Here is a 25892-nt window from a genome sequence, read left to right as displayed (position 1 = left end):
ATGTGCACCATGTTTGGCAAGATGAAATCCTGGATTTTGAATGGCATTTCCTCCAGGTTGGACAATGCGGGTGTCAAGATGTGACTCATGTCAAGGATGTGTCTGATATGATGCCCTGAGAATGTGCACTCACAACACATAATATTGACCCTAACATATCTAGAAGAGAGGCTTCTCAAAATGGAAAAGCCAGTACTGTGGTGCATACAACTCGCACAATGAAGACTACTTCAGTCCACCACATAATCATGGAGTGCCAAGGGACCCTTGTTGCAAGGAGTGGGGAATAGATGTAGGTTACGCCTGGAAGGGAATACCGGGGAAAAGGATTAATATGCTCTTAAAGGTTATCTTGAGGGACAAAGGCAGACAGCATTTAGAGGAACACTTACCAAAGCCACCGATATTGATGGTTAACAAAAAGTGACCGGGTCCATGAAACCCTTAGAATCAGAGTGAGGGAGGACCAGATAGAGACCAATCAGAGTGCAGATACAGAAAGGAGAACTACATCCACCAATACAGTGTCGGCTGATGTAAATTGGAGCAGATTTTTGCAGAATAAAAAATACACAATTTTCCTCCCCTCTACTAGATAGCGCCCTCTGTAAACATACAAGGATCTAAATTGCCTCTTAATGCTTTTTTACCAGTAGGCATTTATTATTGCCCAACTCAAGTATACCAAAGGTTAAAGGAGTGATTTAGAGGAGAGTGGTACTGAGAATTCCCCCACATTAAAAACCCTGTCCACTGACCTCTTTGATGTCCCGAAAGGAGCGCCTTCCCTGCCTCGACCCAATATCTCACAGTTCTTAAAGCCAAGTAAAACCCCCAGGACCCAGTGCTCTGGGTGATAAAGTATTATTTTGAAGTAAGCTGTGCTCAGTGCAGGAACTCTCAAGTGCCTCTCATAAGTGAAGTGGTTCTGAGTCACCTCTTCCCTTTTGCATGCATGAATGCCGTTGTAGCAGCAACCCACATCTGACTGCTTATATATGGGATAAAGTACCCGCTACCACTCAATATAGAGGAACAAAGGCTGAGCGAGAGTGGTAGCGTGGCTGCAGACATGAAGAATAAGAGTAGAATCTCCAGTGCGAAACTGAAAGCATCAAAAAGCAGTTAGTAATTTGTTGCCAACAGGTATAGGAATCCGAGTAATGTAAATGGTATTAAAAGGGCTGTTGTTCAGAGTGAGTGGTTGCATGCATCGCCTTTCTTTCAATTATTGCCATAGGTGCAAAAAAAAAAAAAAAAAGAAAATTGCCATAAATATCTCCTTTCTGCTGATCGCTGTTGATTAATTCATTTTCGATAAAAAGATCATAAAAAGGAAAAAAAACTGTTTGCATTTTAGTTGTTTTAATTGCAGCTCCAATGATGCTTAGTGGCCTTCCTATCACCTTGCTTGCTGGCAGTACGCGTTATGACGTCACAAGACAACTGTAATAAGTTATTACGCTTGAACAGCTACCTCTATTTATTACAGGTGACTCAATGTCATAACTTGACTGTAATAAGGAAATTACAGAGAGGTTGTATGCAGTGATTGCAGGCTCCCATGTGATTATATTATGATTATACTACAGATCATATAGTGGGGCCCATTTATTAGTAGGCGAACCACTGGAAAATGGTGTTGACAAACAAATCTTCTACTGAAGATTGCTCAGAGGCTCTTTTCAGAAGTGATGAGAGGAGAGAGTGTTTGTGGAGCCTGCATAGGGTGCATTTTGTAGTCCTCAACAACTGATGGCGAAATCTATTCAATTGATAGTTTTCTTTATTGCAGTCATCAGCAGCACGTCATGGGTTGGGATAGGATGCAACACATACTGTAAAATCACACTGATGAACACATCTAGTTCATGCATCGCAAGAGAGTCTTCAGGTGTTTATTTTGAATATACTGCCTTTGGCTGTAACCTGGGGGGACTGGGGACAGATAATTGCTCGCAGGCTTAGCCGCATGCCTGAGCGCAACTACATTATAAGTCTTCTGCGGGGTGCAGAGCCAGGGAAGCAGCTCCGCTCAGGACCATTAGTACTGGGTTTCCATGGAAACGTCATCTCTGTCTTCAGTAGAAAGACTGCAGTGTTCACTAGGACTGGCATGGCTCCAAGGGATGGGGAGCAAGTGCTTGCAGGCCTGTGAGCTCTCTGGCGTAGCCGTCGGTGACATTCGGAGTGGGGGGTAGGGACTAGGTCTTCCTTGATGCTCCAGGGTGAATGGCGGCAAGGATGGGGCTCTTCTCCGATGTATTTACTTCAGCTGTGCTTCATCAATTACCACATATCCATCTCAGGGCCCCTTACTGGGCATTACTGTGTCTTAATGCCCAGAGGCAGGAGTCACTACATACACTTAATGGCTCATAAATTACTGTCTGTTTCAGAGAGGATGCAGTTGCTTCGCCGTGCTGCGGTGAGGTCCTTTATCATCCATTAGTGCATTTAGTGGAATGTTAAAGAGCAAGACACAAAGCTTCTTGTTTTATTTCATGCAGGTCATAACTGCAAATGTAGGCCATGCTCTGAAGTTCTCTCTCAACAGACAAGGGGTGGAACTTCAGGGGGGTTGACACTGCTGGGATGTTCATGAGTTTTTATTATTAATGATAGTGGTGTGTCAATAACACTAGTTATTGATCTCAGTGCCTATGTGACAGGCAAAGACCTACTATACCTTGACCGTGCAGTCACTAATGGTCCAGTAATGATCGTCTTTGGTTCTATGACACATGTAATGTGGTATTCAATAATGACCATAGTCTATACGCCTTATTTAGAGTTTGACGGAGCAGGACAGACACCAAAAAGTGGCGGACGCCTCATCCGCTGTATTAAAAGTTCCTTGGTGTCAATGGCAGTCTAAATACAGCGAACGGGACAGCTACGGGTTTTTTGGTGTGTGTCCGGCTCTGCCAAGCTCAAAATAAAGCTGTAACACAAGTGCTACGTGTCTTAATGTGCAACATTTCTGATCGAAATGGTACTTTCTACTACAAATAAATACATTAATAATGGTGCAAATAAGAGTTCAGAACTACCAGTACAGGCCATCCTCTGAAGTTCTCTCTCCATAGACAACTGACTAAATGCACCTAGGTCTTGTTTTCAGTCTTCACTCATGACTTTATACTGCAGAACGTTTGTTATCTGTTGGTCGCCAGCAGGGATCAGGGAATATTTCTGGCAAAATGCAAAAATGGAAATATCGAATTATTTTTTAACTTGTTTTCCGCCCGCTGGAAATCAGTACATGTGTAGTTGCACACAGCGTCTCGGGATTCCATGGCCAGAAAGAGAGTCCAAACAGGAGGCAAGAAGTCATGTTGGCATGAAAGCAGGGACATGTCTGATGAGTCAAAGGAAAGCCACTCAAAATGCTTCGGACAATATTATATTCTGCCCTGGTATTAGGCATTTTGGTACCTGAGGTCAGACCACTCAGAATGGACTGCCTCTGGCATTCCTTTACCTGCCTTGTGGCCCAGATGAGCTGTGGTGCATTTCCCTTGCAGTGTGGTGACTCTGGACGGAGCCTTTGGCTGGAGTCCACCCTTTCTTTTGCTTGTTTGCTAAGGTGAAGACAAATTCTTTAAATGGCATATTTGCTTTGGATCCACATCTGAGTTCTGCCGACTGAAGAAATCCTGTTGTCATCATCTTTGCCATAGTCCTATTTCAGATTCAGACATAACCATTTCCATATTAAAGATAACCATTTTCATAGTAACTCCTGTCTTTTGCCCCCTTCTACCAAAGTAATGCACTCTTCCAGAATTTTCAGTGGTCTCATGTTGCTTTCAAATAAGCAATTACATTTTATCATTGCATTGTCCCTCAGTCTTCTTTTCCCTCGCTTCTGTAAACATCATTTGATATTGCATTATGTTGTTCCTTGCTGACCTCTTTTTGTAGTTCAGTTGATTGTGTGTTATCCTTCCTACCTTACCAGTTTCTAGAATCTTATGCCCCATTAAGGTGCTGGTTGCAAACCCTCAAAACCTTCATCACGTCATAGGCTCACTTGTTGATCCTTTAGGGGCATCTCTTTTGAGGACCACAGAAGGGGAGATTCCCCTGGAGCTAAGGAAGGAGCAATACATACACTGCCTGGCCAGCTCAGCCCCGATGTCAGGCAAAATTTAGCGTAGAACCTTCTCAGGCTATTTATAACCTCAAATTATCCAAAATGTGTATTTGAATTTGTCTTTTATTTACCCTAAGCATTTGTGGCAGTCGCACCGTACATAGGTTTTAGACCTCAATGCGTGTGTATATTAGGCACACAGGTTGATGTTGGTCCTCATAAGCTGGAGATGGGCCTGAGTGTTAAGTGATGGGTGAGAGTCTTCTGTTGCAGGAGGTAAATTTTGCTGTAGGTGAGATCTTATATGGGGTAGACCATCATTCCAACAAAACGCTGAAAAGACACACTAGCTGGTGGGCATGTGAGCCAGTGTTCGGAAGATGGGTTGATGAGGTTTTTAGGAGGAGATGGTTTGTGCCTGGTGAAGGTTGCTGCTGGGCATGGTAGATTTGCAGATCAGAGTCACATACTTTGAGGGCTTTGTCATCCATTAGGAACCAGCCAGCTCGGTGCATGAAGATGAAAGTTGCAAGAGGTTGAGAAGTGGGCAGCTCATTGAGTAGAAGACCTGGTGAGGTTGGAAGGAATAATCAAGAGGACCTAGGAGTAAAAGGATGAAGTACTGACTTTTGCTGGTGACTAATGCATTGATCAGGGCTTTGACTAGCAAAGAATCAGATGGTGTAGGTCTTAAAATGTGCTATAGGTGTCCATAGTAAAAATAAGGGGGGGGGGGGGGGGTGACAATGTTTTGAAGAAAAGGGATAGCATAAAACTGCATTCATCCCTACAAACCTGTCAGCAACACTACATGTACAAGGAAAGGTGGTGATCAATGCAGGTCCATCTAACAGTGTTTGTGAGTTTATAAAGTTACCACAAGGATTTAACTATTGATTTAATGACACAGCTCATGGATGATGACTACGTAAGCCACTCTTGCCTTTACGTACAAAAGATGAAACCACATAATGGTGCAAGCTTCTGTCGTTAACATGTGCCGGGTGAATGTAGTTGTTTGGTCGATAAGAGACTCAGACCCGGGATTAAGTAGTGCCTCAAAATGTTTGGCTCAACAGACCAGACTTACTGGGTAGGCAAGGATGAAAATGGAACATATAATTTGTGTTAAAGTAGATAATGTGATTATATCGGTCAGTGGTGGTTTAATGGCTATTGATTCAGTCTGGAGAAGATCACGGTGCTTCTTTAAAACCCAAATGAAAGCTCCGGCAATCTTCTCCTGTTTAATTGCATTTGTTACAATTGAAAGCATTTTGAACAGAAAAGCGATGCATAAGGAAATTGTCAGAGGGGTGGTTACATATAACGATGGAGAGGATGCATAGTTTATGAGGAATTTGACAATCATATGGACCAAGGGTGCCCAACGTAGAGCCAGGGGTGCTGGACCGATGCTTAACTTGCAGGATAACCACTTACTTGGCAAATTAGTTCTGTAGTTAGTTATTATTCATAAACAGTTTTCTCAGGTAGATATCCTGTAAATTTGGCAAGAATCAGTCCTTGGAAATCTGCACTCCCCAGACCTAGATAGGAGAGTACTTGAAGAAAATATTGCAAAATGTGTTTTTGTTGGGTCAAAAGCAGGTTGGGATAACTCGAGTGTTAAGGGGACTGAAAGGTCATGAGGGAGACATGGAGGAGGTGGTTATGGCCTTAATTGTCAAGCCATGCGCAAGTTGGGGTGTTGTCGGCGTGTTAACTTGCATATCTAGAGTTTTGGAGTTCAGATCCTAGTGAGGTTAGTAGTGGCTTTATTTTTCTTAGGTGGATGACTTTAAAATTATTTGCAATGTATTTTGTGTATGTAGCGCCTTGATGCGCTTTCAGAACCCATTCATATTACTGGAAACACTATTCCATTATGGGTGTTCTGGCTAGAAGTCGCGGCTTGGGCATCTGATAGTCTTGGTAATTTGGAAACGCTGTAGTTACACCTTAAAGCGCTTCTGCTTCACTTGTCTGCGCTGACTTTTTTTTCCTTTTTTCCCCTCTTACTTTCAGAACTGTTCTTGTGGCATATTGGAAAAAATGGTCGGTTAGAAACTCTCCAGAAATTAAAAGAAGGGACACAGGAATCGTATCTGCCACAAATGGCAGGTAAGAGAAAATCAAATACTAGGAAATTGTACTTTTAGTGGGAATTGTCCCATGATTAGTTTGTATCCCCATTTTTTAAGTCATTTGTTGTGTTTCCAGGAGCATAGTGAACTCCAAACATAATTACATATTTTGTGTAGCTTTACTTTATATAGCATTGTCATTAAAAAATTATAGTATTACTCACTTTAGTGGTAGTCAGTTTATTGCCCTTGAAAAGAGAAAGATTCAGTAGCCATATACATTCTGAATGATTCTGTAAAAGTGCAGTCCTACCCGGGCTCAGTAGTGGCTTGCTAGGAAAGCTTTTTGCATAGTTGTCCAGTGACACCAGGGGTTGTCTTGCCACTGCTGCTTGCTTGACAGACTAGAGCATGGCACACTTACTTCTCCAGTGCTTCATTTTAGAAACCCACCTATAATGCTGTACGCACAGCCTTCCTTCACTCACCGGTTATCTCAGCTTGGTGAAAATCTCTATGTGAGTCTCTCTTAGCACAAAGTAGATTCTCAATATAATTCTGCACTACTTTCTGATGCAAAGAGTCCATAACTTTCTTTATTGACATAATATGAAATATGTTGTCTGATTCGGTCTATGATGGTTGTAGCATGACATTGTGTTCGATCATTGAATGCACCTCTCCTAACTAAGCCGGTCAAAAACGCCAAGCGGCACACTACCCGACACAAATGGTACCACCAGGAAAAACAGATACGGCTTTATGCTCCTCTGACCAGAGTCTCGTAACTTTAGAGCTCACACTTTTCTCTCATTTCATTTCCATGGACATTAGGAGTTAGTCACAGAACTCGACCACCCCCTCTCATCACAAGTTCTTATAGACTTAGACTAGTGGACATCGCACAGCTCACCGTGGCAAACAGCAGCGCCAGTGACACAAACCCATTCACAGAGATCATACTAACATACGTAACACCGTAATCTTCTTCTTATGTGTCCATGTGTCATTGCCTCAAATTTGGGATCGGTCTCTAGAAACCGGTTCTCATTATGAAGGGCCTCTTAATTCCGATGGGGCTGGTAACAGCAGTCATCAGCATGATCAGGATTATGTGATTCATGGTACCGCTCTGGGCATGTACGGTGAGTCAACAGGAATCTCTGGGTAAAACTCCAGGGTAACATGAAAAATAACATAAAGATTTTTGAACTTGAAATATTAATATACCTGCAATTCCATATTTCTCTGAAGAGCCTGAGAGATCCATCTACTATCCCCAGAGTTATCGTAACCTTGGGTAATCAGCGCTGCTATAGCAACAGCCACAGTAAGCGAGGGGTGCATTCCTGGACATACCTGGTCCACTTACAGAGATTCATCGAGATTCATCGGTGATCATTTCCCACCCCCATTTGGCTGTTGCTGTGTTAGGTACCACCACCTATGCTATCCTGGTAGGCACTGTGAAGTAGCCACCAGGCTACAATACACGAAAGTCCAATACCTGAAAGGCCAACTTCGAAAGTCAGAAATGTCTTTGGTGGGGAGCGAATTTCCAATTCACAAAGAATCCCTGGAATACCCGTGGAAAGCTGTGGCAGTTTTTGTTCCCATGATCCCTCACATGCATAAAAGGCGTGCATGTGGAATTTCCTGGTTAATGTGCATATATAACAACATATTCATTTTCACGTTTAACTTCTCTTAAATCCCTTTAAATGGAGTTTCCTGTCACTTCCTCTCCTTGAATATGCACTTACCAATGCATTTGAAAGGACTAAATGTGTCCCTAGAAAACCACTTTCAAGCAGTGTTTGTGTAACCAAGACCTATATACGAGTGTCGTCTCTTGTTTTGCGAGCAAGCTAACCCAACACAATGCTGACACTAAATTTGAATGTGTGTAAATTTAACCTTAATGGCTGAATTGCACCTTCGCTAATACCTTTTGCAAGTGTAATATTCCAGTAATTTTGATGCTGTGAATCAGGATTTTTTTTGTGGGCATACATTATCTGTCCTAGGAGGACTGTTGCAGCTCTTGGGTGTAGTCCACGCTCTGTGTTTGTGTCAGTACATTTACATTTACATTTTCAAGACTGTGGTGGCATCTGTGAATACCATTTAACTCTAGTAGACACTAAAAGTAACCTGTAATTTATTCAGATGTTGTGATATTGAGTCTTTTAACTGTTTCCCCAAAAATATTACGCTTTTACCGCTGTTCTAAAGGATCCATTGTTTGTGTGCGTTTTCATGATTTTTAGAACACCAATTGAAATGTTTCTTCCTCATTCCCTAAGGCTAGTTGGGGAGCGCTGCGGGCTGTCCCTGTAGCACATCACTTTCTCTGCCTCGCATTATCCAAAATGCTGACTACTAAAAAAGGAACGTGTACAAGTGTTAATATTTCTCTGTTCAACTGTTCGGCGCCAATTGAGCATTCTTGTTCCAATTGGCAGGGTGAGTGACCAGCCTAGAGGCTACACAGGATAAAGCACAGTCATTCGTGATGGTATGGAGAAGCCCCACCTACCCCTGGAAAAGATCCTCCCGAGAATATAATATGTACTCTGTATGGTTATAACATGTACTGTACATGGGGCGGGACTTCCATAAGTTGAGTTATAGCACCTCCAGTATCACACCACCAGTTAGTGCTGCCACATTGTTGCTAAAAAGCCTCAAAAGTCCTCTTTTAATGCATGGCTGGTGCGCCATTCTCCAAAAGATAGTGTTGCTTGGGCCGCTAGAAACCGCTGCACTATTCCTAACTTGGAGAAACCCTGTTCTGTAGTCATGAACAGACCATTCTTATCCCTGGTTGATACATGGTCGACCATGGGTAAACATTGGGACTGATTCACATAAGCAGTTGTGTGCATGAGATGTAGTTTCACAGGACTACTCTTTTACGTACTTTTAAATGCCTTTGTAAGTCTGCCCCAAAACTTCCAACCTCTTATAAGTAAAGGTGAAAAGAGTTCACGGTTCTGTCTGATTGTTCCAATTATTTGTACATGACCATTGCTCACTTTTCATACTATTGTGACTTTAGGTAAAATTATACTGGAAGCTTTAACTTCTGGGGTGCCCCTCTGAATGCCCCTTACTACAGAGTAACTCCCCCACAGTGATTGTGTCCTCCATGCTGCCCCTTCCAAAAATACTTGTTTTAACTTACCATTATCTGGAGCCCTACATTTTGATAACTCTTGAGTGTTTAGATTAGCTCTCTAATTCTGGAGCCTGGGCAACTGCATAGCACAAACTCATCGGGGGTAGCGAATGGAAATGTTGGGCAAGGCTACTCTTTAGGAAGTGATGTGTCCTGCGCAGCACCCATCAAGAGGTCTAGAGTGCCTAGAGAAGGGCCTGAAGTTTGGACAATGACTCATGACTGCTGAAGCTCTGAAAGACACACAGAGCCTTTAGTGCCGCAGTCAGTCGTGTGGATACTTAGTGCCCCCATCCTGCGGCCTGTGATATCTGCGTCCATTCGGCATGTAAGGGAAGCTTGCAGTGCTGCTGTCAGGGGTATAGATATCAATAATGTATGAGATGCAGGAACACCGGGGCTACACTGCTTATGTGATTATTGTGTTTGTGAGGGAATGTTGCGCTGCAGCTGCCTGTGCTCTGTGTGAGGGAAACTTGCAGTTTTGCTGTACCTGTGCTGTGTGTAAGGTGATAAAGTGCTGCAGTACCATTTCTTGCACTGCTGTTGCCTGTGCCGTACCAGTGTGAGAAGGAGGCTTACAGTTCCGCTGTACCCGCTTGGTGTGAGAGGAGATGCAGAGTGGCTCTGGGTTGGTTCTTACACTGCTGCTGCCTGTGCAGCACCTGTTTATTATATGAAGGAAGCTTGCACTACTGCTGTACGTTCTCTGTGTGAGGAGATACAGTGCCGCTATACTAGTTCTTGCAGTGCTGCTGTACCTGTTGTGTGTTTGAGGAGTTAGAGTGCTGCTCTGTACTAGTTCCTGCACTGCTGCTGCTGCACATAATGCATCTGTTGTGTGTGTGGAGGAAGCTTGCAGTACTTCTGTGCCTTTTCTGTGTGTGAGGAGATACAGTGCTGCTGCACTTGTTCTGTGTGTGAGGTGTTACAGTGCAGCTCTGGACTAGTTATTGCACTGCTGCTGCTGCCTATGCAGCACCTGTTTTATATGGGAGGGAAGCTTGCAATTTTGCTTTATCTGTCCTGTGTGTGAGGAGATACAGTGCTGCTCTGCACTAGCTCTTGCGCTACTGCTGCCTGTGCAGCACCTGTTTTATATGTGAGGGAAGCTTGCAATTTTGCTTTATCTTTTGTGTGTGTGAGGAGATACAGTGCTACTGTACCAGTTCTTGCAATGCTGCTGTACCAGTTCTTTGTTCTTGCACTGCTGTCACACATACTGCATCTGTTGTGTGTGTGGAGGAAGCTTGCAGCACTGCTGTACCTGTTCTGCATGTGAGGAGAGACAGTGCTACTCTGGACTAGTTCTTGCACTGCTGCTGTCGCACATACTGTATCTGTTGTGTGTGTTGAGGAAGCTTGCAGCACGGCTGTACCTGTTCTGCATGTGTGGAGAGACAGTGCTGCTCTGGACTAGTGCTTGCACTGCTGCTGTCGCACATACTGTATCTATTGTGTGTGTGTGTGTGTGTGGAGGAAGCTTGCAGCACTCCTGTACCTGTTCTGCATGCGAGGAGAGACAGTGCTGCTCTGAACTAGTTCTTGCACTGCTGCTGTCGCACATACTAGTGCTGCTCTGGACTAGTTCTTGCACTGCTGCTGTCGCACATACTGTATCTGCTCTGGACTAGTTCTTGCACTGCTGCTGTCGCACATACTGTATCTGTTATGTGTGTGGATGAAGCTTGCAGCACTGCTGTACCTGTTCTGCATGTGAGGAGAGACAGTGCTGCCCTGGACTCATTCTTGCACTGCTGCTGCCAGTGCAGCGCCTGTTCGGCTTATAGCACAGCTGCACCTGTTCTGTTTTTGAGGGAAGGGTGCCCAGCATCAGCGGTGGCTGTAACTGTCAGTGAAGCTTTGACCACACAAAGGTCAGAGCCATTGACTTTGCTAATGCCATTCACAAAGGGCGCCCTACCATTGTCAGATGTGAGGCTGGCGGGGTCGGGGTGAACTTTCGCAGCATTGCCGCGCGCTTTCTGTTCTCGTCTGCATTACAGATTACTACATGACATTTGAGAGGAATGACTCTGGAAAGGTTATGAAAAGCGTTCATGTTTCTTCGTGGGTTTAATGTTTCCCCTCATTAGTGATTTTAATTGAATTTCATCTGTTCTGTTTTGCTGATGAACACTATCTTTTATTGTATATTTTTGGATTTGTGTGATCAAAGGTGTTTTTCGTAACTCGTTCACATTCCTCTGCCTGACATTCCGTGGAGTTTGTGATTGTGCACATTGTTTCGCATTGGTCATGGGTGTGCATTTTAATAGCATATATATATTTATTTTATATAACTATGATTATTAACTTTGTGTGTTGTGAACTCCTCTTTTGCACACAATCACGTGGTTGTACATGTAGTCTGTGGAACATCTTTCTATAGTTACATATGACAAGGTTGACCTCTGGTTTCACCAATATACCCATCCTATATGGCAGAGTATGGAATGCATGGATTTCACTCTTTATTTTGCTTCTCGGGGCACTTCCCCGACTTATATACAAGTCGCTTGCTGCAGCGCATTCGTCCATTCCTCGTGCCCATTCCTCTATCGAACGAACCACCACTGCCGTGCAGTGTCTCTTATGGTGATTAGAAAGCCCATTGCCACCAGCAGCCTAGTGCTGGTCTTCCCCATTCGCCCATCAGCCCCTACAGCACTAGTTGGGGTTCCGGTACAATCTTCCTCCCTTGCACCTGTGCGGTGCTAATGTCATGCCAGTAGTTTTGTACCATGGGGCACTGCCTTATTGTGAACAAGAATGTACTCTCGCTGATTTGCATCTTAAACAGTTTTGGGTCAAGGCTCTGCTTCATTAGGCCGAGCCTGGGCAGCGCATGCGCTGCTCTGCGAGGCATGCTGTATTCAGGTAGTGACTTGAAGCTCCGCCCATGTCCACCCATCTTTTCAATTGGAACTTGTTACTGTACTTTCTAAATCGTTGCTTTTCATTCATGAATAGGCTGTCGTCGTCCATCCTTGGTACCGCCTTGTCTGCATTTGTAACCTCCCAAGAGGACTGGACTTTTTACTTGTGTTACACGGTCTGCTTTATCTAGGCTGTGAGCATAAATTTCTTCAATGATTTGCCTCTATTCCACCCATCACGTGTCTTCCTACAAGCAGCACGCCACCGGCTTTTATTTTAATTACTAAAGGCGGTCCGCTTTAACTATAGCGGCTTCATTTCTTTATTTATTTGCTTTAGCAGTGCGGTCTGCTTTAAGTATAGCGGCCGTGCTTCGTTATTTATTTAATTTTTGGCAGCACTGTCCGCTTTAACTTTATCAGCCTCACTTCGAAAAAAATATTTTTTTGCAGTAAAAGCCCCATACCATGCTTTTACTTACATAGTGGCCGCGCCCCTTTCTTTAGGCCAGGGTTCTCCTACCTTTTCTGTAATTTAATTTAATTGATTTAATTGTGGGTTTATATAGCGCTAGAATCGACTCCCGGAGGAGTATCTCCGCGCTTCGACCGCTGGGGAACCCGTCCTGGCTCACCCTGAGAGATGGTCCCTAATGGGTATCTCTAAGGTGCGACCAAGCATCCCCGGCGGTCTGGGGGGGCCGTTGTGAAGATGAGGCAAGCTAATGCCCAGAGTTGCCGAGTGTGGTCCCTGACTGAAGTAGGCACCGAGGCGAGAATTATCGAGCCCGCTGACCCTGGTCCACGACCCTGCCGCGTCGGGAATCGAACCCTGGTCCCGGGCCGTCCTCTGCTTACGGGTCTGCCGCCTCTAACCAGTGAGCCACACCTCTCCTTAGCTACTTATGTACAATACAACTCAATGAACGCTACTAATATTATTGGTATTGAAATAGTGACCACATCAAACAAGATTACATTAGTGGCCACCATATGCACTCAACAGAGTCCATCTGGCATGGTTGCAAGTTGCAACATATAAAAAGCTTTGTCAATGTATAATTCCTTTACATGGGTATACATAACAGCCATAGCGCAATGCCTCTGGCACCAAGCTAACATTTTTAAAATTACTTTCCAATATTGCATTATTCATCCCTAAAACTTCAGCCTCCAATATATTTTGTAAACTCATCCATTTTTCTCAGAGTATCAGCTTATGAGTTCTGAAAAAAGCACATTTGTGTCTCAACTATACACTTTAAATATTGGTATACCTATAATAATTCAACCAAGTAAAAGCTTCAAATTTAGTTTTCTGGGCTGCACACAGGAGAGCTACTTACAGGTACCTGGTGAGTTACCTGTAGCTCATGAACTTCTCTTTGGAGAAGCCTGCTTTAGACGCTGCTGCCGTATTCAGGTTACAGCAAGCTGCGTCTAAAGAAAGGGACGCGGGCAACTTTAAAGTGAAAGAACGGCATGGGGCGCTTCTACCCCCCAAAACTTTTTTTTGTTTTTTGGGGTAAAAGCACCCCATGACGTGCTTTCACTTTAATGACGACCACGCCCCTTTGTTTTTTAGACATGGCTCACTGTAACCTGAATACGGCGAACAGCGTCTAAAGAAAGGGGCGCGGCTCCTATGAAAGCGGTCTCGCATGTGCAAGACTTTTAACTATTGGCATTAGAAATGACAATGCCTTTTATATATGTGTTGGTTTTGAAAAGGCATTGTCATTTACAGTGTCAATAGCTTAAATTCTTGCAAATGCGCGACCTGTTGCATTGCAAATGCTTGTTTTACTCAGTCGTGGGCCCCATAGTATACTCTATCGAGGTATCTTCAATAGCATATCCTGTATACATTTTCGAAGAAACTGAACAATATGTATTATATACGTGCTCCATCTTCTAACCAGAACCTGCTGAGTGATTTGCCGGGTGTTGAACTGTGACTGGTAAATTGCAGTAAATACAAAAACAACAAAGTGATGGATGGAATGCCTGAGTTAATCTGAGCCACTGACGATTGCTCTGGGCCGCATACCCATCCATCGTTTTTAGCCCACCACATGCCACCGATAACCTCCACGTTACTCAGAACAATAAGGATTCTTGAACTAGCGCAAAAGAAAAGAACAGAAGACTGGAATGAGAGATGCGAAGAAGGAAACATGAAATACCCCTTAGAGGCATCTCTTATGGAGAATCTGTCTTACCATGTCGACCTGATCATACGGCACATGCATCTGTCTGCACATTTCATTCTGTGTTGCTTAACTTCCACCCAAATGCATTGCGGTGAAATGCTTAAAAATGTTCTTTGTTTCCAAAATGTGTTAGGAAGCAGCACGAGGATGGATAGTCCAATGACACAGTTGTGGAAAGCATGCGATGCTTGTCTGGGCAAACTCTAATTCATTATTGATTTCCATGTATATAATTTTAAATGGCTATAAAAGTTAATAGCATTCCATCGAGAATGTTCAACTTTTTGTTTCCACGACTGTATCCTTAGAAAGTATCCATCAACTCTGTCGCTTCGTACCTCCTAGATTTCAAAGTCGGAATCTAGGAATATTTTTGAAAATATAATTTTTTTGCCTCCTGTTATGCATTTGAGTCGAATTTTTAGAGGGGCAATACGCTATTTGTGGGTATATATCACATTTAAAATGCCCAGTTTCTATGCCAGAATGAGAGAACAAATTCCCCATAGAAGTGTTATTTTTAGGTATTTAATATATTTATTTTTTACATTTCCTATTCCATCTTAGTAAGGAGAGAGCTAGAATTTGGGACAGAGCGGCTGCATGGCGTGAGTATATGCAATGTCCCGTTTCCATGCTAAGTGTGGGTGTACTTCTCCCCCCCCCCCCCCCCCATACAGTAATGATACCGAGATATACTGGGGATCTGATATAAACACTGAGATGAAACAGAGGGGCGATGGGCTAGATTTGGCTTATATTGGTGTAGATATTGGCTGTGTGGTAACACTTTGGGAGAGGGTGTAGTAGTTGTATTTTTGAAGATTGTACGAAGATGAGTATAAAGGAAATACATTTGTAGCGTTTAATGGAAATAAATAAATTGATGCTATGATGATGAGATGGGTTTGTATATGAGGGAGAATGTCTGCGATAATTACATTCTTTCCCTCAATCCACTGGTTAACCAAATGTATGCATTTAGCAGATAGGTAGGAGGTTACTGCCCTTTTGAGATTAACCCCGATACCTCTGCCTCACCTGATTTCTGCTTAAGATTTACTGCATCACTGAGACCATCCCATTGAATTTTCATTGAAGCATGTCAATGATGAGGTTAGATAGCGTCACATTGTCCCTCTGCTAACACGTTCTGCGTGCCCTCCTGGCAGCCACGGTGGAAAGGGTTTAAAATAAGCTACATGATCCTTAAAATTGTGGTGACCAGCACTCAAGAAATATATTCAGTTGTCCAACATCGGATCTTTTATATATTCAGTTGCATGAATCATTCCCCATCCGGCTTTGAATCCCTCGTAATTTTACAGAAAGCAGTATAGCATAGGAATGCAATAGCATTTTATTTAGTAGCATATTCACCTCATTATGCACTGTCCAGCCGTCAGCCAATGATGTGAATGTTTTGAACACCACACCCCTTAGAGCGAATTAGAGCTCAGAATTCAGCTACATGCTGTGTTGGAGCCCCTTCCAGAGCATTGTCCCTTTGAAGGCTTTCAACATATGATATAGATCCCATTCTTAATTTCTTTGTGTTTCCATTGATCACTCCATTTCCCATTGCACCAAAGGAAACCATCCAGGAGGTTCTTAGTTCAAGAACAGTGGACAATTCTTTGTTTCCCTAGATTACTCCATTTCCCATTGCACCAAAGGTAACCACCTAGGACTTTTTTAGTTTTAGAACCGGGGAAAATATCTTCATGGTGAAGCATGATACTTTTTGCTGTATTCATAACCTCTTTGGTTCAGATTCCAATGCGTTCCAATTTGGAAACCCTCCTGCTGAAGGCCAGTGACACAGAGTACTGCCACCTCTTCAGAATCATTCCAGCCTTTTAGCAGAATAAAACAATTCTAGTGGCATAGACAAGGCCATGCAAATTGAGTTTCCTTAATGGGAGTATCACATCACAGCTGAGCAGGCCTATTTTACCGTCATTCAACAAGTTGCAGAGGCTCTCGAAATTCAGACGTCCGGTGATCAGCTTCAGTATTCCCTATTTATTGAAATATTGGCATGTAAATTTACGTCTGAACCAATTTTGTCCTTCAGTGTGGCTTTGCTTCCTTACATTACAGAAGCTTCAGGGAAGCCAGTCTGCTCCTTCAGTATCTTGATATGTTTCAATCAAATATAAGCCTACTCCTTCAGAGCCAGGGTTTTTTAGCTCACCGTACACCACAAAGCTTTGAGTAGGGGCATCCTGATAACAATTTCACATTCCCCTTTGCACCACCATACAGATCCTAAAAACTAAACTCTTTAGGGTGTAAGGGTTTTGCCTCATGCAGGCTAGCTTTGCAACTCCAAAAACTAATTATTTGCTGATAACATGGATGCACACTGTTTGGGAAATGGCTAGTGTTTCAGTCCACATTCTCCCTGTATACATGACAGACTTCTTTAATTGAGTGATACAAGATGAGGTATGGATACTGCCAAGCAGTCAGTGCAAATTAGCCTTGACATAACCGATTTAGCAGCGTATTCAATAGGCACTGGGGTAGTCAACCAAAAGACACACCAATGAGAGCCACACCATTTTTATGGGGATGTGCAGGTCAAGCTAATAGACATACAATACAGTAGCCAAAAATTATTTGGTGAGAAGGTGAACAATTCACTTGAATGTTTTAAACACAATAAAGCCATTACTTGAGCTTTGGAGGTGAACGTCTTGGAAAAAATATTCCACCAGCAGTGTCAAACATTTTAAGGATCCCATCACCAGGCTCAAGAAAAAAAGCTAGCTACCCCAGTTCATGTTCTTCAGACGCCACTACTGCACGATTGGATAGCATTCCTCGATTTGCATAGTGTGTACTTTAACATCCCAATTCCTGCTTGTAAGAAAATGGATTATTAATTTGAAAAATCAGAACCCTTACCAACTCAATTAACGCACCCAAGGTAGATTTCACAACATTTCTATAAATACAGTTCTACATTTGCACGTCAAAGACTTTCCTGGCATGCTTCTTTTAAACTGCAGCCAAGCCCACAGCAGTGCTCTTTAAAGCCATATATTTTCGTCAAAGATGTGGGTGGTATAAATTCACACTGCATTTCACATGTGACATTTAACTTCATAATACTAGTGAAATTTCTGCATAGTGTTACTGGAAAATTAAATAAATCAAATTAACATCAGCACAGGTTTAGGGACCGAGTACACACACTGTAGCAGTGAATAGCTGTGTCATGGCACACAGAGTCCTGATACCCGCAAAAGTCTGTTACTTAACGAAGTGAAATATCAGGGGTAGCCCGGCAGAAGGGGCACATATGCTACTGCTGCACTCATGCAGTTTCTGTGCTCTGCGTGCTTCCCCAGGCTTATCTGTTCAGGAGACACCTAGCTACCGAGGAGTCAGTGGATTCAGTTTGCTGTGCTGCCCTTCAGTATCTGTAGTCCCACAGGCCTTAACCAAGGTGTAGCAGTGGATGGCATACATTGTCATGGTATCCATCATTAATTAAACGTCTAGCTGGTGAAAGCATTATCTCCAGAGCTAGCCTGTCAATACCTCAATGCAATAATCACCCTTTTGCAGGAGCGATACATTGACGGACCTCAATCCCGAGTCCAACTCAAAGGATTTTCATCTTAGGGTGATTATGTGCACACAGCTACTGTAGTCTCCTTCTCAAGCCAAGTGATTCTGCCACATTGTGCCGGTGGTCGCGCTTTTCTAGTATCAGCCTCTTCTGCCAGCAATGTGGTCCTGAGTTTGTTTGGCTTGGTGGCACCCTGCATCTGTGTGCTCCTCCAGGCTTATAAGTCCATTAGACACCTTCAGTGGATGCCGAGGAGTCAGTGGAATCAGTTCATTCGGACAACGTGGAAGTGCCATCCCCTCTATTTCCAATTCTGGAACTTCTGTTTGTTTATTTTTCAAGGGGCAAAGGAAAATTCATTTGCAGTAATACCATAGCAATGAGCCAAGAAAGAAGGGAAACCAGCATTTACAATGCAATAGGTCTTGCAATTGCGAGATTTTGAGCTATTGGCATAGTATATGGCAATGTCTTTTATAATCTTAAAAGTCATTGTCACTTACAACACCAATAGGTAAAACTTTGGCAAAAGCAAGACCTATTGAATTGTAGAGCGCTGTGTCCGTGAAGTGGGCGCCGCGTTCACCAATAAAGTAAGAAAATGAAAATAAACAGCTCGGTGTACCTGAAGTGGGCACTGCGTCCACCATAATAGTTAAAAAAAAAAAAAAGACAGAGCGCAGTGTCCCTGAAGCGGGCGCCGCGCTCCACATTATAGTCATAAAATTAAACTGAGCGCGGTGTCCCAAACGTGGGTGCCGCACTCAGCAGGCAATTTTTTATTTATTTTTTAAATATAAGGTGAAAGAACGTTGCCATTGTGCCGTGAGTGCTGTGGGGGTAGGGGCAGCCACTTTTAAAGTTAGAGCGGCATAGCGCTCTATACGAAAAGCGGCCGTCATTGCCCTGTGTGGGCGCGCTGAAAATACAATAAACAAAATAGTGCTCGCCCACTTATAACCTAGACCGTGTAACCAGCCAAGTAAAAGGTGCAGTCGTTATGGGAGGTAACAAATGCAGACAAGGCAGCCCCAAGGAGGGACTAACAAACATATTTACGAATCAGAAGTCCGCTTTTGCGAAGAACATTGACACAAGCCAATGACAAATATGGGCAGAGAGTGGGAGGGGCTTCCAGTGCATACTCCAATACAGCATGCCTCGCAGAGCGAGCAGCGCATGCGCACTGCCCCTAGGCTCAACCTTAAGGCTTCACCTACTGCTTTGAAGAGGCATCAGTAATAATTACAGAGAAAGTTCACACAGCAAGTATACAGCCGAAGAGGGGCAGGTAGCTTTCCAGAGTGACTGGAGGCAATAGCAAGGATGAGAAACCGCAAGGTGCAAGGGAGTGAGGCCCATAAGTGCTTTACCTCTGATATGGATGTTTTCATTTCAACTTCACGCATAACAGTGGAGGTGTTTCAAAAATGCAACACTATGAAGGATACCAACTCTGGAGATCTGTGTTACAGGTAAGTAACCTTTTTTTTTTTAACTGGAGTAAAATTTTGTAACTGGAGTAAAAAAATTTAGACTTCGAAGGGGAAGCCTCAAGACCTTTAAACTTGCCTATAAATTCATCCAGTTTTGCCCAATATTTCTGGTCACATAATGGTTTAAAATGAATCATTTCCGCTAAATTTTTCCAAACTGTCTTTGGTATTGACGGTTGGTGAGTTAAGTGTTTTGGTTTTACAGCACAGGGCTAACTGCCTAAATAGAAACACAGTATCAATAAAGCACTAGTTGCCTGTTGTGGTTAAGAAGAAAACAAAGAAGGAAGGTGCACCAGTAAGAAAAGTCCAGATCCAAACAGGTATCTTTAGTATTTCTTTTTATTTTCTTCTAGTAAAAGACTCGGCCAACGCGTTTCGTTCCACACAAGAACTTCTTCAAGGCAAAATTCGATTCTTTATGTCAGACAGAGGCGAAATGCAATGTGACACAGTGCCACATGCATAAAAAAATGTTTTCCAAGGTCGATGATCACTATATTAAGTGTTAATCATCTTTAAAACGAATATACCTCAGACATCAATGTCTGTGAATTAATATTTAGTGTAATTGATATTCTGACTCCATAATAAGAGCACGATCAAAAGGGTTCCAATGATCTTGGAAGTCCCATAACCCCAAGAATCCAGGGTAGCAATAATGGCTGGCGACGATATTATCTGTGTCGCGCTCCATTCAATTTTGAAATATATAAACACAGGAAGTGTCGGTCGGAAAGAAAGAAGGAAAGATGACCGACACTTCCTGTGTTTATATATTTCAAAATTGAATGGAGCGCGACACGGATAATATCGTCGCCTGCCGTTATTGCTCCCCTGGATTCTTGGGGTTATGGGACTTCCAAGATCATTGGAACCTTTTTGATCGTGCTCTTATTATGGAGTCAGAATATCAATTACACTAAATATTAATTCACAGACATTGATGTCTGAGGTATATTCGTTTTAAAGACGATTAACACTTAATATAGTGATCATCGACCTTGGAAAAAAAAAATGTATGCATGTGGGACTATCACATTGCATTTCGCCTCTGTCTGACATAAAGAAACAACATTTTGCCTTGAAGTTCTTGTGTGGAACGAAACGCGTTGGCTGAGTCTTTTACTAGAAGAAAATAAAAAGAAATACTAAAGATACTTGTTTGGATCTGGACTTTTCTTACTGGTGCACCTTCCTTCTTTGTTTTCTTCTTCTTCATCTGACCTTCAGTGGAGTTGTTCTACGGCGCACTCCAGAAGAATTGTGCAGAGGAATGGAATATTAACTTTGAGACTTTGGGATTTCAAGTGCTAAACCAGTAGTCAGTCGTAGTTCTTTTTGTCATAATTGCCTGTTGTGGTTGTTTGATGGCTATCAGTTTCTGATTTCTTAACAATGGTTGTTTTGCCTGCATTTGGATCTGTCTGGGATGGTGTTGGCATGTATGCGCTGTTTGGGTCGTTTTAATTGTGAATGGCTGGGTTGATTGGGTTTAAAGAGAAGTTAAGCGGTGCCCACGTTTGCCCGATTTATTCTCCAGAGGTGCACTTTACTTGCAATATTTTCGTTTTTGGGTATGGAAAAAAATCTTCTTGGTGGTTCAGCAGCTGTAAAGGACGATAAGACCTGCCAACACAGCTTAGTGTGGTGACTTCCCACTGCAGAGATTTTATTAAGCAACAGCTCAAGCGTTCGATTATCAGGATATACCTAGTTTCTTTTGCTCGAGGTGCGCTCTCAGGACACCACTTCCCAGCAATGCAAAATCACAACTTTTCAACCCTTTCAAAAGTACTTGGGGAATGCTCAACTATCCCCAGACGATCTAGGACTGCAGGTAGAACAGTCATTCTACCTTCCCAGCATCCACAAGAGACACTGCTGCCCTGAGGGAACATCATATGGCATTATTTCTTAAGCTAAACAATGGCCACTCCTAGTGAATAGTTTGCATTTTGCTTTATTTCTTGGACCATCACAGATTTTCGAAAGTCCTTTACGATGAAGCTTATTTTCTGCATTTATCTGTCGCTAGATGTGTACATAATGTGTATTAAAAGCAGGCCCACTGGGATTCTGATTGTGCTGCAGCTTTTATATTGTATAATTGCGGCTTTGCCACATTTGCCATATAATCCATCATCTGCTGCATAATCTGCAAATTTTAATTAAAAAAGAATGTTTCCATCTTAAATGGATCAAAAGTTACTAAAACGTGGTGCCATGTGTTTCTACGCAGTGGAAGGCCTTTCGCAAAGGTTAACTGGTCATCTTTCAGTTTCCGAATTTGGTTGTTAAACTAGTAATAATGCGGTGAAATCTTTGCCCAGAGAGTATTACTATGCCTAAAAATGACACAATAAAGAATTAATTCTATCAAAAAATGTGCCGCACTGTGCTTCATAACTCGCTGCATAATTTGATGCTCCCCTTCCTCATAGCTCCAGTGGCCCCGATTAAAAGATAGGTTTTATAAACAGGCTAGTATCTTCCTTTACACACTTAAGGTTGTTTCTCCCCCCCTCCCTCCCAAACTTTGCACTCTACATGAAGGGGGCAAAGGAAACCAAACTATAAAGCTCTACCGCATAAGTTTCTCCTTTCACGTACCCGCTGGTAAAAGGACGACATGCGTTCGTTATTGAAATGCATCACAAAAGGTGTTAGGATGCATTATTCGACGTAGAAGACAACACATATATAAAACCAAAGTTTAAAGCAGGTGACAGTGGCTGCTGTTGGGTGGGTGCAGGGCTGCTGATTACACGTGGCGGATAATTTAGACCCCTGTGCAAACTTATGTCTGCACAGGGATCGGAGTTTGTGCAGAGTTTACCGCACCCAGTTATTAGCAAACCCGAGCTCCAAGGAATCGAATGTCTCATTTCTCACTCTACATAAAACTTTATTGAAGTGAAGAAGGCAGACAATTAAATTTACAGTACAATTTTCACAATATATTGTCTAAAATACATGTACTTTGCAGACAGTTCTTTAATCTAACAAAGGAACTAACCCAATGCTCCATAGTCTGGCGCACTGTCCATCTGCAATAACTGTTTGCAGGAGCAAATTGTGAAAATGTCAATATGTATATACTTTTTTGCTCCTATCGAAATATTGTATTTGGGGGCTGCATGGGAGAAATACTCTGTCTAGTCCTGGCTGTAGAAGAGAATAAAGACTAGTTTGCTTTGTGTAAACAACCACGAGTTATCAAAAAACACAGCTCGGCTAATGCTAACTGGGGCCCCAAAAATGGAATGAGGACTTGAACAATATAGGCAAACTCTGTTTAAAAGAATCAAGCAGTAGCAAAGACAATCAGTCTTGCTGTTCTGTGCTTTTTTACTATCAGAATTGGCTTTGCCAGTGTTTACGCCATCATGTTTCTTATATGCGCAAAGTGGTGCCATCTTGGAAATCTAGAAATTAACATTCCAAGATGGCCGTACCATATTTTCTATACATACAAGAGGGTTACCGTGATGCATATAGATGCTACTTTGCTGCCATCTTGGAAGTATAGAAAAAAATGTCCCAAGATTGCTTTCCACGGCTGTTGCCTTTGCTAGCGCGGGTGTAGTTAAACAAACACTTGCAAAGCAATAGCAGAAGCAGTGGCCAAGGATTGCAAGATGCAGCTGTGCTCAGTGTCCGCATCAGAAAGAGGGAGAGATAGCGGTATGATGGATGATGACTAAGAAGTCACAGGTGGGGAGAGATAAGTGGGGTCGACAGAGAACGAAAGAGAATTAAAGAGGCAAAATTGAAGAGCAGGACGTGTACTGCCATTGAGTACTAAAGCTCAGTTGGAAAGAAAAATGTAGATAGATAAATTGTTACCTGACGTCAGCAGTGGAAGTTCTAATCGTCACTCAAAAAGGATGGTGAAACCTAACTGCTTTGGGGGTGGACAAACACAGGAATAGGTAGGAAAGCCATTGAATAATGAACAGGACATTGAATTAGACAAGACCTATCCAGTCATGGGCAAGTGCTCGACCCAATGCCCACTATTAAATATATGTAAAAGTATGGGCCACAGTGCTGTCTGTGCAAGATAGCTAAAGCTGTCTGTAGCAAGACCGCAAAACAAGGCAATGGGCACCATACACTTTAATTTTCCAGTATCTGCATTTTTGTGGGTGGGAGAGAAAGCGGATGTTAGCCTTAGTTTGTACATGAACTCTGCATACTCCTCCACACACCATCTTCTCTCTCCCCCTTTTCATTACTCAGCCAAGTGAAGACCCTTTGGTGATACTGTCCTTTGGGTGTCTGCCACCTGCCGTGTCTAATCATAACCGAAGATTTGTGTGATCGAGTTTATAGTTTTTTGTCTTTTTTTTTTTTTTTGTATTGTGTTATTTTTCCTATATTTTTTTCTCTCCATTTTCCTTCGACGTGAACCAGGCACACATTACCAGCCGTTGATTTGTTTATTTCGCCCACCATGATCCTTGCTTCTTCTTCAGATACATCCCCAACCTGCTCAGTTTTTGTTATGGATCATTTTTCCCATCTCATGTTGCTTGTGAGTATCTTCACGTCTCTGATGTCGAATTGTTAACCTCCATACCTTCACACGCTTCAGTCCTCGCTCAGGTTTGTGCGCTCCCCCTGTAATTAAGTGTTCTTTAGTTGTCTCTGAATCTTTTCAATTTTCGCTTGAGTGACTGCCTTTGAGGACAGGATACCAGCAGGCTGTTCTTTTGCAGAACAAAGCTGGGCCAGGTTTGCACGTTAGAGATAAAGAATAGTAGGTTCTTTCAGATCCTCTTACCCTTCCTTTCCTGTAGGGTGATTGACTACACGTGGTGCTTTGATTTGTTTTTGAATCTGCAGTCCTCACGCTCCATTAAATCCTTAATGCCTGTCGACAGCCCTCCTTGTCGAAGGAGGACTGGTTTTGTAGATGCTTCTGTGGCAGCCCTGGCTGATGATGTGATTTTATTCTTCTCTTCTCTGCAGGATATCCTGCTGGGTACCCAACAGCTGCACCTGCCTACAACCCGAACATGTATGCCACCAGCAGCCCCGGCTATGCCCCAGGTAAGAGGAGCATCTGTTCAAGAGCCTTTCAAGATGCGCAGACGAGTGGCTTGTCGACTCTGCTGCTATTGCTTTTCATCAGGCAGACATGTTTTCTGTTCTCGATTTATTATGTTCTCAGCATGCAGCTCTGTCTTGGATACTGGACAAGTTTGTGTTTTCACCACAGTATTATAATTATTTCGGAAGATTGAGTGTTGGGTTTGTATAGGACTTGACGGCGTTCTATGTATCACTGCTGTTTCATCATCCGTGCTATATTTACTCTCTCATGAAATTGATAGACAGATCTAGTCAATTAAGCACACGCCTCTCCTTTGTTGCTAACAGTCATTTCTGTGTCCTAATTCAGTAAGAAACAATGATCTAGTTTTGTTAGGTCAAATTTGTGGTAAAGAACATAATGATTAACCCAAGTCATGGTTCTGGCTCTTGATGTCTTTGGACTGTTAGTAGGTTATTGCAATCGAGTTTATCTGCTTCTTGGAAGCCATATTATACTCCTTGCCTATTGTAGGCACCTGGGTACAAAAGATAAAATCTTGAGCTTATTTCCATATTTTTGTGGATCTTCTTTGGTCAGAGCAAAGCGTCTCAGAACTCGTTGCTCCATATTTAAAGATGTCTGCACAGTCACAGCTGATTCTGCTTGGCTTCTCTTGCTGGTAAAGTGGCAACAGAAACACACAATTGATGCCTTCCTCATAAGCGTTCCTTTTCTAATTGCAAAAGTAAATCAGATCGAAACTCTTACAAAATCAGCACATTTCCTAATGTTTCTAAAAATGTTTCAAAAAAAGTTTAAAGTTAATTTCTTGAGAATTCCCAGAAACACTTGGTGTGTATGATTAGCACTTTCGCTGAATAGGGTGTTTGAAGACAGACCTATTTTTCTCTCATTGTTCACCTACATGAGAGGAAAAGATTCAAGAAAGAATTTAATAACTTAAAAACTAAGAAAACTCCCATTGGAATTAAATTCTTGGTCTCCCCATTAATCTTCATCAGAGAGAATGTGTTGATCTCAATTTTTAATCAAAGCAAAATCATGATGCAATCACCACATGGCGCTCTTGTCCAATTCAATGCCCCATTGACTGAAATTAACACCAATTTGTTGCAAAGAATAGTCAGAGAATGCCTAATATGTCAAGTCACTGCCCTGCTCTTTTCATCGTTACGCTGATCACACCCAGCTGAAGTTGAAAGCCTCCTCGCCAGAGCATATAGAGCACCTAGCTGAGACCAGAGGTGATCTGCAGTCAGATGATATTACGTAGAGCCCGATTTAGATTT

At 42.7% G+C, this 25892-nt stretch overlaps 1 protein-coding gene across 2 annotated transcripts in view; it reads left to right on the top strand.

Moving 5' to 3' along the window:
• The window catches only part of FAM168A (family with sequence similarity 168 member A), a 543728-nt gene that overhangs the window by 383138 nt on the left and 134698 nt on the right, over positions 1-25892 (top strand). Inside the window, exons 4-5 of one of the 2 annotated variants that reach the window (XM_085623316.1) lie at positions 6128-6223; positions 24516-24596. In XM_085623316.1, coding sequence (XP_085479442.1) covers positions 6128-6223; positions 24516-24596 — 177 coding nt within the window. The remainder of the gene's footprint in view (positions 1-6127; positions 6224-24515; positions 24597-25892) is intronic. The other variant, XM_085623317.1, reaches the window with a different exon arrangement.

The sequence above is a fragment of the Triturus cristatus genome, chromosome 8 (genome assembly GCF_964204655.1).
Source record: "Triturus cristatus chromosome 8, aTriCri1.1, whole genome shotgun sequence".
Classification (NCBI taxonomy): Eukaryota; Metazoa; Chordata; class Amphibia; order Caudata; family Salamandridae; genus Triturus; species Triturus cristatus.
This window is presented reverse-complemented; position numbering and strand designations above follow the sequence as displayed.